This window comes from Oncorhynchus masou, chromosome 20 (genome assembly GCF_036934945.1).
Source record: "Oncorhynchus masou masou isolate Uvic2021 chromosome 20, UVic_Omas_1.1, whole genome shotgun sequence".
Lineage (NCBI taxonomy): Eukaryota > Metazoa > Chordata > Actinopteri > Salmoniformes > Salmonidae > Oncorhynchus > Oncorhynchus masou.
In genome coordinates, this window is record NC_088231.1 from 14,407,464 (window position 1) to 14,425,567 (window position 18,104).

At 42.5% G+C, this 18,104-nt stretch overlaps 1 protein-coding gene across 1 annotated transcript in view; it reads right to left on the reverse strand.

The window, feature by feature from the left end:
- Positions 1–3,781: 3,781 nt before the first annotated feature.
- LOC135506999 (rho GTPase-activating protein 10-like) overlaps positions 3,782–18,104 on the reverse strand; it is a 61,093-nt gene continuing 46,770 nt past the window's right edge. Inside the window, 5 exon segments of the mRNA XM_064926459.1 lie at positions 3,782–6,901; positions 8,657–8,757; positions 9,875–9,958; positions 15,710–15,779; positions 15,782–15,862. Coding sequence (XP_064782531.1) covers positions 6,813–6,901; positions 8,657–8,757; positions 9,875–9,958; positions 15,710–15,779; positions 15,782–15,862 — 425 coding nt within the window. The 3' untranslated portion in view covers positions 3,782–6,812.

Here is an 18,104-nt window from a genome sequence, read left to right on the forward strand (position 1 = left end):
ACCTCATTAAAAGCTGATCTGAAAAGACTCCCGGATGCCAGACTGCAGCAACAGAACCCGACAGTATTACTTTTGCTCATTTCGCTCTCTCGAAAAATCCACAGCCCACTTCCAAATCTCCCCCAGATTTCCAATAGCTTTCACTGTGGTCGTGCCAGATAAACAGAATCTATTGGATCAGTCCCATTTCACGGCTGCACCCGGCACACATGGCGGCTTCTGTGGCCCCCTTACTCTCTCAGCTACCTCTTCCTCTCTCCCAGTCTACAGACTCTGCTTCACATTTCTGTTTCTCTCATTTCTTCATCTGTTCTTCTCACCCTGCATTGGTTTTTATCAATTTTTTTGCTGTTGCCTAAATCGCTCTGGAAAAACTTTTCCCACCAAGATAGAATATCTAAATATTAGCCTGGTTCAAGGGAATTGAGATTGTTATCCTAATACACTAGAGCAAAATCACATTGTGTACATCATTCTTCTAAATGCTTACTTACGGGCCCTTCCCAACAATCCAGAGAGAAAGAAAATAAATAGAAAACCCCCTCACAAAAAAAAACAAACCATTTCAAAGACAAGTAATAGATACAATTGATTAGGTGCACGGGTTAAAGTGGTGATAATATGCACATAACTAGGAATAAACGTGACCTATGAGTAACGTGGCTATATACACAGGGTACCAGTACCGAGTCAATGTGCAACTTTGACATCGGAAAACCAGTCGCCCACACAAGGCCATACAGTGCATGCAGTCTGCCATCTGCCCGGTACAGTTGAAAACAGGATTCATCCGTGAAAAGTACACTTCTCCAGCGTGCCAGTGGCCATCGGAAGTGAGGATTTGCACACTGAAGTTGGTTACGATGCTGAACTGCAGTCAGGTCAAGACCCTGCTGATCTCAGACGATCCCGCAGGTGAAGAAGCCGGATGTGGAGGTCCTGGGCTGGCGTGGTTACACGTGGTCGTGAGGTGGCTTATGGTAGAGAAATTAACATTAAATATTCTGGCAACGGCTCTGGTAGACATTCCTGCGGTGAGCATGCCAATGGCATGATCCCTCAACTTCTGTGGCATTGTGTTGTGACACACAAAACTGCACATTTTAGAATGGCCTTTCGTCTCCAGCACAAGGTGTAATTATCATACTGTTTAATCAGCTTCTTGATATGCCACACCTGTCAGGTGGATGGATTATCTTGGCAAAGGAGAAATGCTGACTAACAGGGATGTAGTCATTTGTACACACAATTTTAGAGAAATAAGTTTGTGCATATGTACATTTTCTGGGGATCTTTTATTTCAGCTCATGAAACACCACTTTATATGTTGAGTTTATAGTTACTCAAATAGCTACCCAGACTAACTACTTAGCAGGTCTTATGGTTTGGGGTAGACGCCGTTTAGAGTCCTGTTGGTTCAAGACCTGGTGCATCGGTACTGCTTGCCGTGCGGTAGCAGAGAGAACAGTCTGACAATTTTTAGGGCCTTCCTCTGACACCGCCTGGTACAGAGGCTCTGGATGGCAGGGAGCTTGACCCTAGTGGTGTACTGGGCCATACGCACTACTGTGTAGCGCCTTGCGGTCGGATGCCAAGCAGTTGCCCTACCAAGCAGTAAGGCACCCTCCGTTTCCTGTAGTCCACGAGCAGCACCTTTGCCTTGCTAACGTTGAGGGAGAGGTTGTCCTTGACCGCCTCCCTATAGGCTGTCTCATCGTCGGCGATCGGGCCTACCACCGTAATGTTGTCAGCAAACTTAAATGGTGTTGGAGGAGGTGGAGGACAGCTGACGTGCGGCCAAAAACTGCTGTCCGAGGAAATTAAAAAGATCCAGCTAGATTTTTACTGTATCAAAATACACAACTATAAGTGGTGACATGGATGATTGGGCTATACTGTAAACTCATCTCATGAATAGACGGACGGGCAGAGACAGCCAACTTGTTCTAAGTAAGCAGCAACACAAGCTCATTTTCATCCCCGCTCATTCAAGTCCTAATATAAGTAATATTGGGGAAGATCCAACAGGAGTGACTACAGTTCTTAACAAATGACCTCAGCAGGGAGAGTGAAAGTAGAAGTGGAACAAACAGACGCTGAGTGAGAGAGCTAGAACGGGGCAGACAGAGGCTGACCACACCGCTCGGGTTGCAAAATACAATGTACACATGCATGTTACTCAATCATTGCACCCACACTCCTCACAAGCATCTGAGTAGCCAGGCGCTAAAATAGAACATAGTTCTATTTATGACTCTTGAAGCGCTGCAAGTTCTGCCTCTCCCATATCATTGGTTTTTAGGAGCATATACCCACATGCCACTCTTCAGGTAAAATAACCAAATGTTTATATCCCAGGACAAATTAACAGCAAGCTTGCTAAATTGCCATAAATGTTTGCTTATCGAACAGTCTCGATATTTATATAGTTGGTTCAGAGTTCGTTTTGATATTTCAATCTACGTGCCCTGATCACGTCTGGTGTGGGGGGACAGAATTCAACATGTGAGCGTGTGGTCTGGTCAGCATGTGAGGCAGTAAGATGGACACAGATGCAAAAAAGAGATGAGACGAGAGGAGAAAATGAGGTAAAGAGACAGATAGTGAAGACAGACCGAGAAGGACAGAGGGGCTGTAGAGGCAGTCTGACACAGAATAATTTGACCATATCATTAGCTCAGCCTCGTTTGATTATGTAATCACTGCTGTCACAGCCTCTTGCTGTCGTCATTTCAAGGGCACGTCGAGCCATGACGCCTCCTTCGCCATTACCCCCCCCCCCGTACTTTTAGCCTAAACATCTGACCCAGCTAGTCGGCATGCCCTGCTCTCCAGTACAGACTACGTAAGAGTGGATGTCTTATGGTGCTTTCAAGACAACTGGAAACTCTGGGGGGGGGGGGACACTAGGTAAAATCATGACATCAGTGATCTTCAGGTCGGAAAGTCGGAGCTCTAGAAAGAGGCCCATGTTTACGAGCATTCAAAACGATGTCTCCCAGTCGGAGCTCGTCCACCCCTCCCATCTTATTCCAAGCTGTCATGAATGCACTGAAGTCAGATTTCTGAGCTCCCTGTGGTTTTGAACTCGGCAAGACTTGGAGGCCAACGACGCGTGATAATTATTATGTAACATTACACCAGATGAAATCCAAAGGATTTTCACGTGAGTGGAGGGAGAGGTTTGATAGACATCACGTGGCCTGTTGATACAGCCTATGATCTTTTGGAAAATACTGTAGTCGTACAGCTGCAAGACTGGGACTAGAGCTTTCAGTTGGTGTATCCTAATGTATAATGCAGACTTAAGTAGGCCTTCATTATAGTGGAAGACCGACTACTGCAGACAGCGGGGCTGTAGCAGACTGAATCAGCGATGAAAAATCTCTGCAGTGTCTATAGAGAAATGGTCTGCTGAATATCCTGATGCCTATGACTCAATAAGTAGAAAGGAAACATTCAGTAAGACTTCAAATGATTTCAATGTACTTAAAACAGATAGTTAATTTGTACCACTAGAACAAGCAAGTAGAGGTTGATTCAGAAAACTTCAGTAGACAAAGATGTCCATTTCTTAATGATTTTTGGGCCCCCAAAATGATAACAATGGAATAGAATATATCAAAGATTCTTCCACAGAAAGTCCTGACAGTCCAAACTTGATTGAAACGATTCAGTAGTTGCCATTTCACTTTGTTATATAAAAATATTATTTTGGGAGGACCATTTCAGTCTGCAGTGTCCATCTACTCTCCAGTTATCAGAAGAATACATAATGGGGTAAAGAATAAAAATGTCTTTATTTATTTAACATTGATCAAGAGGACATCCAATGTTGCAAAATTGAAATGGATGCCAAGACCTTTAGAAATGTCATGAATCACTGTCTTAAATTACTTCAAAAGCAATGCAAAATGAGAGAACAAAAACTCTTAGAAAAATGAAACCGGCTTTTTTGAACGGCAATAGAATAAAAGTATTGTGATGCGTTTAGTACACATACAATTGTAAAAACCACTCAAAATGAAACCAATAAAAAAGGGCTTCAAAATAGAATGTACTTGGCATTTTAAAATAACTATATACACAGCCATAGACAATAATATTTGGAAAATACTGCATTTGTGGTTGTGGTAATAATAATAAAATATTGTCTCGTCAGTCAATTTGGTACAGAATAATACAAATTAAGATGTGAACGGCATCTAATTTGTGAACTATGTTCAGAAAGATTTTGAACATCGTCGAATATGGATCTATAAAACCGGTTTTCAATAAAACCCCACTTTGTTTAGCACATTCCCATACATCATTGCTGCATTGAGTTGAACATTCAGTCACACCTAAATAATTGATTAGAACGTTGGAAAGAATATCTATGTCCTTTAGGCATTTCTGTATTTTGAAACATAAAATTAGCAATCCTGCAACATTTTATTTGATCTGAGAAATTAAGCTAATTGATCGCACTCAAATTGTCCCTTCTAATTTACAAGACTCACATATGCAATCAATATAGTACCAAACAGCCAATTTGGACCAAAGGTTTTCCCATCATTGAGCAAGACATGGGGAATCCAATAAAATGATCCAAAGTCACCCAAGGACCCCCCCAAACCAATGGTCATTATACAGTATCAGTTCTGTCAAACTAGTATGGAGCTGCGGCTTGGAGTATTGCCTCTTCATTCTATGTAATCTATTACCTCTGAATCAGGTTTTTTTTCCCGTTCAGAGAAATTTGCCATTTGAAATCACTTGTATTATTTACCAAATATTAGTCTGAAAGTACTAGGTTGTCAACTTGATGTTGCTGTTCCTACTACTGCCACACCCCTTTGTAAATATTGCTGGTCTCGTGTTTATTAAACGAATCACAACATTTTCTTGGCAACTTTGGGTAGAAAACCAAAAGCTTCTGCTCATGATGAAAACAAATTGTAGTCATCCTCACATATCAAGACAGTCCTCCATGAAAGCAATTCAGTTCGTCTTTGTCTTAGCAGCCTAATGATTCAACCCAACAAATCGCAGCTCTGAGTGGGCAACAGCTATGGTGCAATTCTCATGAAAACTTTTCCTACAAGCACAAAACTTGTAGGAATGGGCTAGTGACTAAAATGTGACAAAGCCTAACAAAACAATACAATTATAAACTATTGCATGGCAGTGGTGTTTCTTAATTATTTGAAAATATATTTATATGTTGTGTGATTAGCAACTTGTACCATTAAACCCAAAAAAATACTAGTGTGTGTTTGAGACTTACCATTGAAGAGCATAACATTGAACCCATTAGAACTGCTGTAGCCTAATGGTTTGTTTATTCACCAGGAATGGCAAAACTAATCCAGACCTTTCTTAAAGGGAATAAACCACAGAGGGGCTGTTTCCTTGGACACAGATTAAGCATAAGAGAAGGACAACCGGAATTGTTATCATGGAGGACTGGCTAGAATTATGAGGATGGCCACAATTTAGTTTCATCATGAGCAAAAGCTATTGGTTTTTCTACCCAAAGTTGCATGCCAATTGTGACCCATGTTAATTAACAAACACAAAAGACCAGCAACAGCGGCATATAGTAGGCAAAACCTGGTACTCACTAATTTATGGTAATGCTGCCGACTTGAAATATTTAATTTCTCTGAACGGGGGAGGGGGGAGGCAGCAGATTCACAGGAAATACTTTACATAGGATGAAGTTGCAATACTCCAAGGCCGCAGCTCCATACTACTTGCTAGACAGAACTGATACTGGTTGTTGGGGTGCAATTGGGGAGGAGTATGTGGGTGGCTATTGGATTCCTCATGTCTTACTCATTGGTGGGAAGAACTATGGTCAAATGATGTTAGGAAATTTATTGAAGATTTAAATCCTATTTTAAATGGCCAATTTGGGTGCAATCAATTAGCTTAAATTCTTACTCAAATTATATTTCAACAAAATAATATTTCAGGAATGCTAATCTTATGTTTGTAACTACAGAAACGATTTCAGCACAATCTGAGATGGTGGGTGTCGAACTCCTTGTGCTTTTTGACGTGTAAACGACCCGATAACTAGTCTAAGAGTGTCTGAACCATAGACATACAAGAACCGTTCTAGTAATTATATTTCTATGGTTTGATCGAAGGAGAACCATTCCAATATGACTGCCTCTACAGCATGTCAGTGTACAGTCAGTCACAACGGTGGACACTTAAAAAAATTTTTTGGGGTAAGACAATAAAACATGCAATCCATGTGCCAATTAAATACATCATATTATACCAAAGCACCTCTTGAAGAGTATTCCAGACATTCTTCACGGAACACAACTCTTTAGCATTTTCCAAACATACCCATTCAGTAAATACATGTCAACTCTGTCTTGGTGTTGTAAGGCACCTTAAAATGTTTCTTTCCTATATCCAAGATAGATTGTACATCATTGCTGTGGGGTATTTATCATTATTCTGCATTAAAGTTGATGAACGCATAGTCACCGGGCAGGGAACGCGAGAGTTGAAGGCATAAGAAAAAGTATGAATTTGAGAATGGGAGTGTCTCAACATCGACTTCATGGATACCATGTATAAGGTGACAGTTGGGTTAGATACCGCCAGATGGTGGCAGGCCAGGCGACCCTTTGGCATACAGCATCTAGATGTAGATTGTTAGGGATGACGAGACCCCTCTTCCACTAGCCTGGTCCAAGATCTGTTAATCAGGACTTCAATGTTTTGCTGTATAGCAAACTTCCACAGTTTGGTAATGGCTATGACCATATAACGGTATACAGCACAAACAGCTCTGGGACAAGGCTATTCTACAGCATCTCCACATAGTTTTCAGGGATGAGGCCTTTCTTCCCCTCCAGCTCTCCTTCCAGCCAGCCAGGTTCTCTGGAAGGTGCCACTGCAGATGGGAACAGAAGGTACCAGGAGACAGGGTGAGATAGGAGTAAACGCAGTGCGTATCAGTGTTAGAAAACAGATGGCTGTGTCAGTGAGAGAAAGTTTTGCTCAGAGCTTTATAGTTGACATAGAGTATATAAACAACCATCATCTCAGCAGACACTGACATTGTGGTGTAAATAAACATTTTACTTTCTGTGCTCAGGAAATACCGAACGTGACGGGCAATGTCCCCATGCCACATCGTCCTCATTTTGTCCGTTCAGGTAATGTACCCCATTTGCTGGGAGAATGACTCAAGGGTATCAATGTAAGCTGCATAAAACATATTATTTGGCACAGAAAAGCTTTTCAGAGAACAGGGACATGTTAATTAGGCACTAAATGGATTAAAGAGACATACAGGGAGGGACTTCTCCAATCAGAATTCTTCCTTTTAGTTCTGCATTGCAAAGTGTTTGAAAACGTTTAAGTTGGTCTTCCCATGGTGCCGGACCATCTTCAGACTGAATATGAGATGATAGTCAGAGGTAAATTGGCAGCAAAATACAGCACCAATGGATTCCTACCCAAACTCTGTATATTTGACTAAAGTGAAATGGGCTGAGATATGTTGATGCATAACTTTAGTATTTATCCCATTGCTCTAAAATGTTTATACTACGTGATAGTGTATTTGGCTCCCTTGCTTGTGGTGTATATTATTTCATGCAATACGATTTCTTATGAGATGGAAAACCCAAGATATTAAATCAAGCTGTGCCATTATTAAAACTATTATTGATAAAATAGGTTGAGACCATGTTTGGTTAGGTATGCGCAAGCCAATATAGGTCTCTAGTCAAGAGATTGGCCATATTTGCCCTCATACTGTAACATCTTTTGACAAGGGTTCTTTCATTTGTCGACCCATGCACTGCCAATTGACTGTGGCTTTGAGATGGTTGGATTCTCAATGAGACAGTGAATCATATTTTTCAAATATTTTTGGCATGAGGGCGTACATTTTATATTTTCCGTCTTAGTTACAATATCAAACACCTCAGTTAAACTCAATTGGAAAACAACCCCATAGCAGATATTTTATTATTAGCGTCTCCCTTGCCTGACCACTCACCCTGAACATAACTCCTCTGCTCTATTAAATTGCTATATACATTCAGTCTGAATCTGACATCCTAGAAGTCATTGAGAGGAGTTGTACAAAACAAAAAAAACAAAAAATCAGCGATTCAATCTAACAAATCACAGTTGATAGTCATCATGGAGGTTGGCTCTGGCCCAACCTATCGGTTTCTGGGACCAATCAGAACTGCATTTTGAAATCATAGGGCAAATCCAGACTCATCGTGGAGAGGAAACATCATTTTGGCAAGAGGCATGTGGATGGGAAGCTAGGCAAGTGTCTTGCATCTTCAGGAACCCCAGCCCATATGCATATTGAGTAAGCCCTCAATGATAATTGGCTGGTAATACCCAGCCACAGACATATTGTATCATAATTACATAATCCTCTTGTTGTAAAGACTCATGTATCAAGTCCATTTCCCTTAACTGACTAGAGCTCTGTCAAGTCCTTTCAGATGGACTGGAGAGTCACTCTACCCCTCCTCTCTATCCCCTCCATTCATCACTCAGTCTGATTCAAGATCAGATTGGGCTGTCCTGTTACCGGTTCCCTCACGGAATCCAATATGCCGGGCGGTTCTTTGATATTTCAGGAGTGAGCGACCGTTGTCGGAGCGATAACACTTACCGGCGCTGAATATTGCTCCGACCTGGAAGGATAACTCAGATTCGTGCTCGGCCTCGCACGGGTACACCGCCGTGGCTCTTTTGCCGCCGCCACCGGTGACACTGAAAAATGAAGACAATCAGTTAGCTGGCGGCACTTTGGGAGAGAGGGAGATCAGAGGATTACTCCACGGTTCAATCTGGGCTAGGTATTCAGTACTGAAACAGCATGGAGAAAATGAGCAAAAGGACTATGGGTATCTCAGGGGCTGGCGCGAACCAAGAGGACTATGGGTATCTCAGGGGCTGGCGCGAACCAAGAGGACTATGGGTATCTCAGGGGCTGGCGCGAACCAAGAGGACTATGGGTATCTCAGGGGCTGGCGCGAACCAAGAGGACTGTTGGTCCTGGCGAGCGAGTCGACACCACCGTCCCCCTCTGAGACAGTGTCAGTGTAGATGCATCTCAGACTGCAGACATGCGTCAGGCCACAGCGATAGACAACCATTATGGTTCTGAGATAAAGAGCAAGGCAATTCTAAAGCTGGTTTCTACACACACAGAACAGCCGAATGGAATTCTTGAGTTCCTCTCCTGGCACGGTTTTATGAAAAATTCTACCCGTAGTGGTTACAGACACACTTTGAGGCTACATTCTTAAAGTGAATGTGAGGTAAAAGGGTTGTCTAAGACATTATATGCATGCATAGCCCTGCAAAGGTTGGAGAATATGCTTTTCTGGCCTTGACAAAACATGTTTATTCTGCAAGGTTTTTGTTGTTGTTTTGCAAACAGTAATGCCTGCTGCCAGTTGAGAACTATGTAGAAAACTCAGCCTTCAATACCTCATATCCCGACAAATATGTCATATACCTACAATCTGCAACAACAACAACAACGTTGGAGAGCGCTGGAGACCAAAACATAATATCTATTCAAACTGAAAAACTTCTGCGGATCCCAAGTTGTCACCGCAACAATCTTCACCTGCACTTTGGGATTTGTTCTTTTGAATAGAGGGTATTCTTACTGCATCTGGAGGAACAGGCCTTTTGTATATATTAAATAACATAATGGATTGCCCATAATGACTTGGCCATGTGCAATTTCCTCAGCATAATTTGAAAGCTTGAATTAATCTTTGTCTGGTAGGTAGCCCAGCTATGGATAACAGTTATGGGCTACATGTCTACAGAGTTCGCACAGAGTCCATTCAAATACCTGTGTGTGCGCGCTTACCCGTCCACGGTCTTGTCCCCATCAGAACTGGTTTTGGTCAGGGCTCCAGAGTTGAGCCGTGAGGCTGCTACAGCGATGCAGGCCCTGCAGTCAAACAGAGGGAACAAAAACATCTATAACCAGATACCAAATACATACAGTAGCATCGCATTGACACCAGACAGTGGTCTGCCAACACAATGTCAGTGACCACTGCATCCACCCAGTAGTGAGTCTTAGGCTTCACACAGGCCAGGGAAAAGACTATGAACTCAGATTCTTGCAGCATGTTTAACTGAATAGTTAATGTCCTCCCATCTGTATTTTACTGCAGTGAGAAGGTCTAGGTGACCGCCATCGTTAAGTTGAAAAGTGAATTCCCTTCTCAAATGCATATTTCAAGTTGTTTAAGTTAAACATGCTTAATTCCCTGTAGTCACCAACGTAATAATAAATAAAAAAGTACACAGCCATCTCAAAACGACTGCTATAATTTACACCGAAATCATTAGCAATTGTTCGGGAGTGAGAGGTAGAGTGTGAGGTTTTAATGGCTAGTGCACTTGAGCTGTGGGGGTAAAGCCAGAGGGGATTTCAGCAGGGGACAGTGTGTGGCAGAGAGAAGAGGCTGGGAAGAGCACCACACTTAACAGCTAGTTACTTTCACATGCAGCCAATTAGTATTCCACCTCCAGAATCTACACAGCCTTAGCAAGGCTTACAGAAACTCACAGGTTTTGTTCTAATTACCTTTGTTTGTACAGTTTTTTTTAAACAATTCTGTAGTGAAGGGCACATTTAGACAATTGTACACAAGTTTATTTATGTGAGATAATTTAAAAAAAGGACAAACTCAGTGGAGTGCTTCAAAAAGGAAAGAGCAAAAGAAAAGGAGAGATTTGGCCCTTTGTGAAGCACAGCAGGGCACAGAATCAAGGGTCATCATTTTAGAAAGACAAACTATTGACAATTCATCAGATCTAAAAAAACTGTCTCATATTGGGGCTGAATTAACACCGTTTCTTTGATAATGCCCTTGACACACAACCCCCCCCGTCTGACTACCACATCTCAGGAAAATTCAACAGCCTTTAACATGCTGATTGCGGAACAGAGAGAGGGGGGAACACAGATGAGCGGCACAACCTATGAATAAAACAGAGCAGGTGCATAATTATTCAAATCTGGGGAAGTTCACAGCTGTCCTCACTTTATTAATGAAGCACTGTTTGAATATTTTTGAAAATTAATGTCCTACATAATAACCACTTATTTGACTGATATTTGATGTATGGATTAGTCCAATGGTATGAAAGAACATGCGATTGACCCATAAATTGCATTTTCCCCCTAGGAACAACTTCCACTGTTCTCTGGGCAGACAAAAAAACAAAAAAACAACCAGTATCACCGAGTTAGAGAATGTTCTAGAGAACCATTACTAGAGGTCCTTTAGCCTGAACAGTGTAACTGGAGGGGGAAACAATTCCCTTAACAGTAAAGCCTCCACTTCCCCGCTAATTCAACTGTCCTCTATAAACTACCTGGGGAGGTCACAGCCCATAACATCTTCACTAAATGGATATAAGAAGACACCCTATAGGACATGACCATTCACATCAACCCTATTAAGCATTAATAGTAAAGATCTCATATTGTGCCATACGCCCTTTACTGCCAGGGGGATGGCGGTGGCAGAGTGTGTCTGCGCTCTTATACTCTCTTTGTCAAGTCTCGTCCAACTTTAACCTCCAGAGACGGAGCAGGGCCAGCCAGGGCACAGAGGGGCTGAGAGGGACAGCCAGCGTCAAGCCGTCCTCCCTCCTTCCCTGCCCGGGGCCCATGCTAATACAGCGCAATGAGTAAATTGCTTCTAGCCGCTGCTCCCATAGACACTAAAATACAATTAGAGGGAGCAGCTTGGGAGGGCCTGGGGGGTAGGGGTTACAGGTGGGATGGGAATGAGGGAACATAGTCCTTACCTCTCTCTGGCCATGACTTCTGCTATCAGAATACGAAGACCGCATTGAATAGACTGGTCTCGATGCACAAAAAAAGTCTGATTGTGTTCAGATCTGTCTGACCACTTCAGGTGGTAGTCAGGGATGCATTTGTGATCGTCAGGGATACAGGCATTTTAATATAGTGGGAAAAGGGAATTTGGACACTGGCCACAGTAGACACATTTAAAATGTAGGTGTAGATGCATGACGTGTTCAGAATACAGAAAAACTGCATTAACTCTCAAGTGTAGACATGGCCTCTCCTCCATCTACCTCTCCCTCCATCAGGTTCTAGTCAGGTCCAGTCAGTGCAGTGGATGCCGGATGGTGTGGGTGATTTATAGCTATGCAGACTGTGTGTGTGTGTGTGTGTGTGTGTGTGTGTGTGTGTGTGTGTGTGTGTGTGTGTGTGTGTGTGTAGCACTGCAGTGCAGAAAATCCACTCATTAACCTCAGTGTGCTGTGCGGACGGAGACAGTCTGCCTGGCCCTCTGCCTGGGCCAACAGATGAACAGGAACACTGTCACTTTACCCACCTGAGGGTAGGTGCTGAGATGCACTCTTTACTGCTAAGGTAGGGGGATGAGGGGGAAAGGGGGCAGAGTGGATGTGTGTAGGTGCTGAGATGCACTCTTTACTGCTGAGGTAGGGGGATGAGGGGGAAAGGGGGCAGAGTGGATGTGTGTAGGTGCGTGTGTCCACACACAGTATACAGACACTAAAACAGGTAAACTCACACAATTGCATGTTAGTGTGTAGACGAGGGTACGCTCACCTCACCACACAATCAAAAACAAACAGATACTCAAATCGAAACCTTAAGTCAAAAGTTGACTTCACTACACAAGCGAAGGCTATTAATGAAATGGCAACTATGAAGATCTGGAAAAGACCTGTCAATTAAATATATACTGAAATGATTACAGGATGAATGGTTGGGAAAGTTCAATGAATTCAACATGGTTGCCCTAGAAACCGGTCACATGAACAGAGTGGAAAATGGATTTATCCAAAAACAAACCCCTTAACGGATTGGACCCCTTTTCAATGACACTCCAATCTAACTGCCTCAAGCAAGGATATGAATATTCTTTATACCATTTGAAAGGAAACACTTTGAAGGTAGTGAAAATGTAGGAGAATAACACAGATATGGTAAAAGATAATACAAATAAAATATGTCTTTTTATACCATCTTTGAAATGTGAGGAAGGCCATAATGTATTATTCCAGCCCAGAAAAATTGGTTTGGGCTACTAGATGGCAGCATTGTATGTGCAAAGTTGTAGACTGATCCTATGAACCATTGCATTCATCTTAAAAATGTATCAAGACTGCCAAATGTGCCTAATTGGTTTAATAACTAAGTTCATAATTGTGCACACTCGTCAAACAATAGCATGGTATTAGCTAATGCAAATTGAACAGTGCAGCTTTCTGCCCATATCAGATATGTCTACGTCCTGGGAAAAAAATACTTACAACCCAATGCTAATCGCATTAGCCTATGTTAGCTCAACTGTTCCGAAGGGGAACCGAACAGGGTATGGCGGTATGTGCCTGGCGCACCGGTTTGAGTGCGTCAAGAACTGCAATGCTACTGAGTTTCATGCTCAACAGTTTCCCGTGTGTATCAATAATGACCCAAAGGACATCCAGCCAACTTGACAACTGTGGGAAACACTGTAGTAAACATAGGCCACTATCCCTGTGGAATGCTTTAGACACCTTGTAGAGTTCATGCCCCAACTCAATATTAGGAAGGTGTTCCTAATGTTTTGTACAGTGTATATCTGAAGTTAGATTTTCAGTGGAAGCATACTTAAAATAAACCTACAATAGAATAGCTAGGCTGTCCATTTTGTGAAAAACTGAAACATGTCCAACTGCCCATCTAAACCCCCCACAAATAAACACGCACGTTGAGAAGCACAGGGTAAGCCACAGAGCAGTGCCTCTGGATTGAGAGCAGAGCAGTGCCCCTGGATCAAGAGCAGCTTAGGCATTAAGTGCCTTTGCCCAAGGGCACAACAGCAGGACAGGAGATGATACCTGGAATCAGACACTAGCAGACCTCCGGCCACCAGTTCAGCTCTCACTAGTTTTATAATCTTGTGGATATGGGGGCAGTCACTGTACAGAGGTGCACTGCTGGTTCCCATTACCGTATGGCAGGAAAGGAATTCAACCCCACAGCCTCCAGGCCTGGTAGGGTCTGTGAATGGGGGACTTTCTATTGGCCCGCTTTCAGGGCTAAGAGACACTTTCCACATCACTGATTGGAGGAGTGGTGGGCAGGGTCTCATATGTATAAACTGTACTCTAAAGTGACTAAGATACCTTAGAATAGTATAGTTGTGTGTAAATATGTCATCACCCATCTCATTTGTATATACTGTATTCTATATCACTCAGTCCAATGCTGCCGCTCTGACATATGGATATATTCTTAATCCATCCCTTACTTAGATGTGTATTTTGGGTACATGTTGTGAAACTGTTAGATATTACTGCACTGTCGGAGCTAGAAGCACAAGCATTTCGCTACACCCACACTAACAATCGCTAAACACACGCATGTGACAAATACATTTGATTTGAGCTGGTAAGCAACAAAAAACAACTCTGCCATCAATCTGGGTGGGCAGGAAACCCTGTTCTATGATCCACGGCTGTCCGCCAAGACAGAGGGATGGGGGAGGAAGATGAAGAGGAGACAAGGCAGAATTACAGTCTCACTCTCAAGGTCTGGAAATGACTGCCACAGGGATATCCAGATGGTGAATTTGGGGGATGAGATGAGACACTGAAGTTAGCAGAGATGATAAATCATCAGAAAATAGTGTCTGATATAGAGAGTTCTAGTTCAACTTGTGTAGAATGTCATTTTTTCCAGGTTAAAGCTTAACAGATGTACTAATTAGGTACAATTCCAGGTATTGAGCAGTAAGCACTACATCACTGACTTCCCGTGTCGAGGCTGGTTAAGTAGTTATTCTAGCCTGGTCCCAGATCCGTTTGTGCTGTTCTGGCAACTCATATGGTCAATGTCACTGTCAAGCTAAACAGGAATTGCCAAGGCAGCACAAATTGCTAATTTTGTTGTTTTACAGCTCGTGTGTCTTGTGAGAAGAACTCATTGCACTCTGAGCATCTCAGAGAGGAAGGGAGGGAAAGTGGGCGAGGGGTAGGGGGAGTCAGAAACAAAGTTTTTCACGAGATGAATCTGCAGACATGTGACACTGCAGATGTTGGGCTGCTCTTTGTCTCTGCAGTCTAACCCAATATTATTATTAGCTCTCGCATCAGCATTCAAGGCAAGCTGTGGGCTGGAGACAACTAAAAGAAACCAAGGACATCAGAGAGAAGGGTTGGATAGAGAGGGGGAGAGGGGGAAGAGAGAGAGCGCGAGGAGAGCGAGGAGTGAGAAAGCAAGGAAATTGAAAGATATGCCTATATACGTGGAGGCTGGGAGGGGTAGGAAGGAGGAAGTGGGCATCAATTTACTTTGCGCCACATAAAAAATAAAAATGCATATTTTCTTGGGCAGGTTATGACACTAACGATAGTCAGTTCAAAGAGTTGACAAAGATAGAGTTTCAATTAAAGAGATATGTAGGTTTGCTGTATGAATGGAGCCAGCAACAAACATGTCCCGTCAGCGACTAAGTGGTGTGAGTAGAGAAAACATTCAATCCCACTGCAACACGTCAGCTCTTCCAGACTGTCTGAGTTTGAGAGGGTGAAGCCAGACAACTACAGATCTTAATGTGGATGGTAGTGGGAGGGGGGGGGGTTAGGTAGACTGATGCTGAGGTTAACCACAGGCATTTCTCTATGTGGACCCACTTACCCTGGGCTGTCTGTGCCGAGGCTGGCGGGAAGGCGACCATGGTTGGCCTTCTCCGGAGGCGTCCCCGAGTAGTCGACTGGGACGACACCGACTCGTTGCTGCCTAGCGACGCCTCATCCGAGTTGGAACCGACATCAGGTGACGTCGGTGACACTGAGGAGAAGTAAGGCTGTTAGTCATTGAGAGCAAATTGTTGGACGAGAACGTCATTGTCCATTATTTAGGGGAGCAAGGCTAAACGTGGCTCTGTGGATAACCCTGTGCCGCTACAGCAACTGAATGTGGCAGTGGATGACCAGGAGATCATGATGATTATTAAGGGACGCTAGGAGGTTCCAGGCCAACTTCACTGTCCAGTACAACTCTTAGTTCCTGTTTTTAAAAACAGAGCGACAGACGATCCTATGCAGCAATGAAAAGTTAAAGGAAGTTGCTTGTTTAAATTTGGAAGTGTGGTTTCCTTTCCCACCACACCGATCAAAGCAACAGGGTGGCCATTCTGGATTATGAGAGTCTATATTAAATGAGTGGCGTTTAGGCAGTCCCCGCCTGGACTCCACTAAAAGCTAATGGCTGACAGTGCTGTCCTGCACTGTGGAAGAAAGTGTTTCAGTTTCTGTTGAAGTTTCTCATGATCATAAAAGGGACATTCATAAAACACTGTAGCTTTTCGGCCCGCATACTGTTGGTCTTATAGATCAGATGACATTGATTATATGAAAGAGATATATATATATCTAGCCTCGATTGTATCGAAACAAAGTCTACACAACTACAAGAAGTCGTTTAGCTTTCGGAGAAAAGCAACTGTTGCTTGTTGGTTGCACTGAGCACAAGATGGATGACTTTGTCTGGGTTTTAGAGCCTCTGGAACCAGTTACACCCGTTCTCTTCTACCATTATTAAAAACATTCACTACCATCAGCTGTATAGAGTTAAGAAGAAGCATCTATCAAGAGGATATTGCAGTCGAACAAAACTCATTTTCCATGTTTACACGATCCAAATGAGCTATTCAGATTTACTTCATTACTTTTACTAGAAAACACAGCCCAAATAGAAGCAAATAATCAAAACCAGAGACTTCTTGTAGAATGGAACATCTGCTTTGTACACAATGACTGTGCCATTATGTGGATTAATTACCTTATGCATAATCTTATTTTATTTTTTAAAGTCACAACTGGGTTGATGGAAACAGGAAATGCTGGTATTATTGTATAAATGCTGGCAGACAATTTGTTCATTCGACATGTCGGTAATATTGATATAATAACTATCACAGTAAACTTGGAGTCAAACAATATGTTGACATGGGAAAGCATGCAGTTTTAGGCACAGATGAAATAAGCTACGATGAACTTCACAGGGTGGTGAAAGTGCACGGTGATGAGATTGATGCTCTTTCCAATAAATAAAAAAAAAAAAAAATAGAAAAAATTCTGCTTACATGATCATTGCTGTTCGACAAAAATATAACAACCTTGTTCTTACCCATAATAATCTCTTTTAGGTAGCCTATCCACACTGAGCTGTTGGCTAGAGCGTACATAAGACCAGAATAGGAACATCTGCTATATAACGTAACAGTTTGTGACAAAACCATCAGTAGAGTTAATAATTCAATGGATACCATTTTTTTTGGTACATGGGAATTTAACCGCAAAACTATTTTTTTGATGTGCACCGTCATCCACGCACAGCCTTTTCTGAAAACAATGAGTGTTTGATGGGAGATGCGCATATCGTTTTACACAGATTTGACAATATTCACATGAAAATCTGTCGCCAATTGGATTGAAACCAAGCTACTATAGCAAAACCTTTAATATAGAAAGCACAAACAAGTATTTAGTTTTGGACAAGTAGTCTTCCATTTGATGACGAATGAATACAACCCTGGCTACCACTAAAAGCTAAACACAGGATTGAACTGGCCCAGAAAAATATCAAAGTACCTGGTTCATTGTCTTGCAAATGAGACAGGATTTTCTTCCAAACCCTGGCAGTCATATTGTTTAATAACGTGTCAACATATTGTTAAAAAGTATATGTTCTGCTTCACCTGAGTTTTGGCAAAACGTAAGATTTCAATCAAGAGAGAAAATAGAGTAAGGTATAAAACAAAACTTGATCGTGAATGATTTGATCTTCCTGTCACTCCAAACTGCCGTGTCCTCAGAAACACAATACCTGTTGGACAGTTGCCCCATTGCAAATGTGTTAATAATTTCCCTTTCAAGGGGCTGAAGCTACAGCCACACAAAGACGGGGGAAAATGGATGAGAAACATCTCTTCCTCAATGTCCATTGTAGTCGGTCAAATGTTTGGATCTGTGGATGCCATCAGTTCTCTCCGTACTCCTTCAAACATTATAAGCCCCATAGAAAAAAG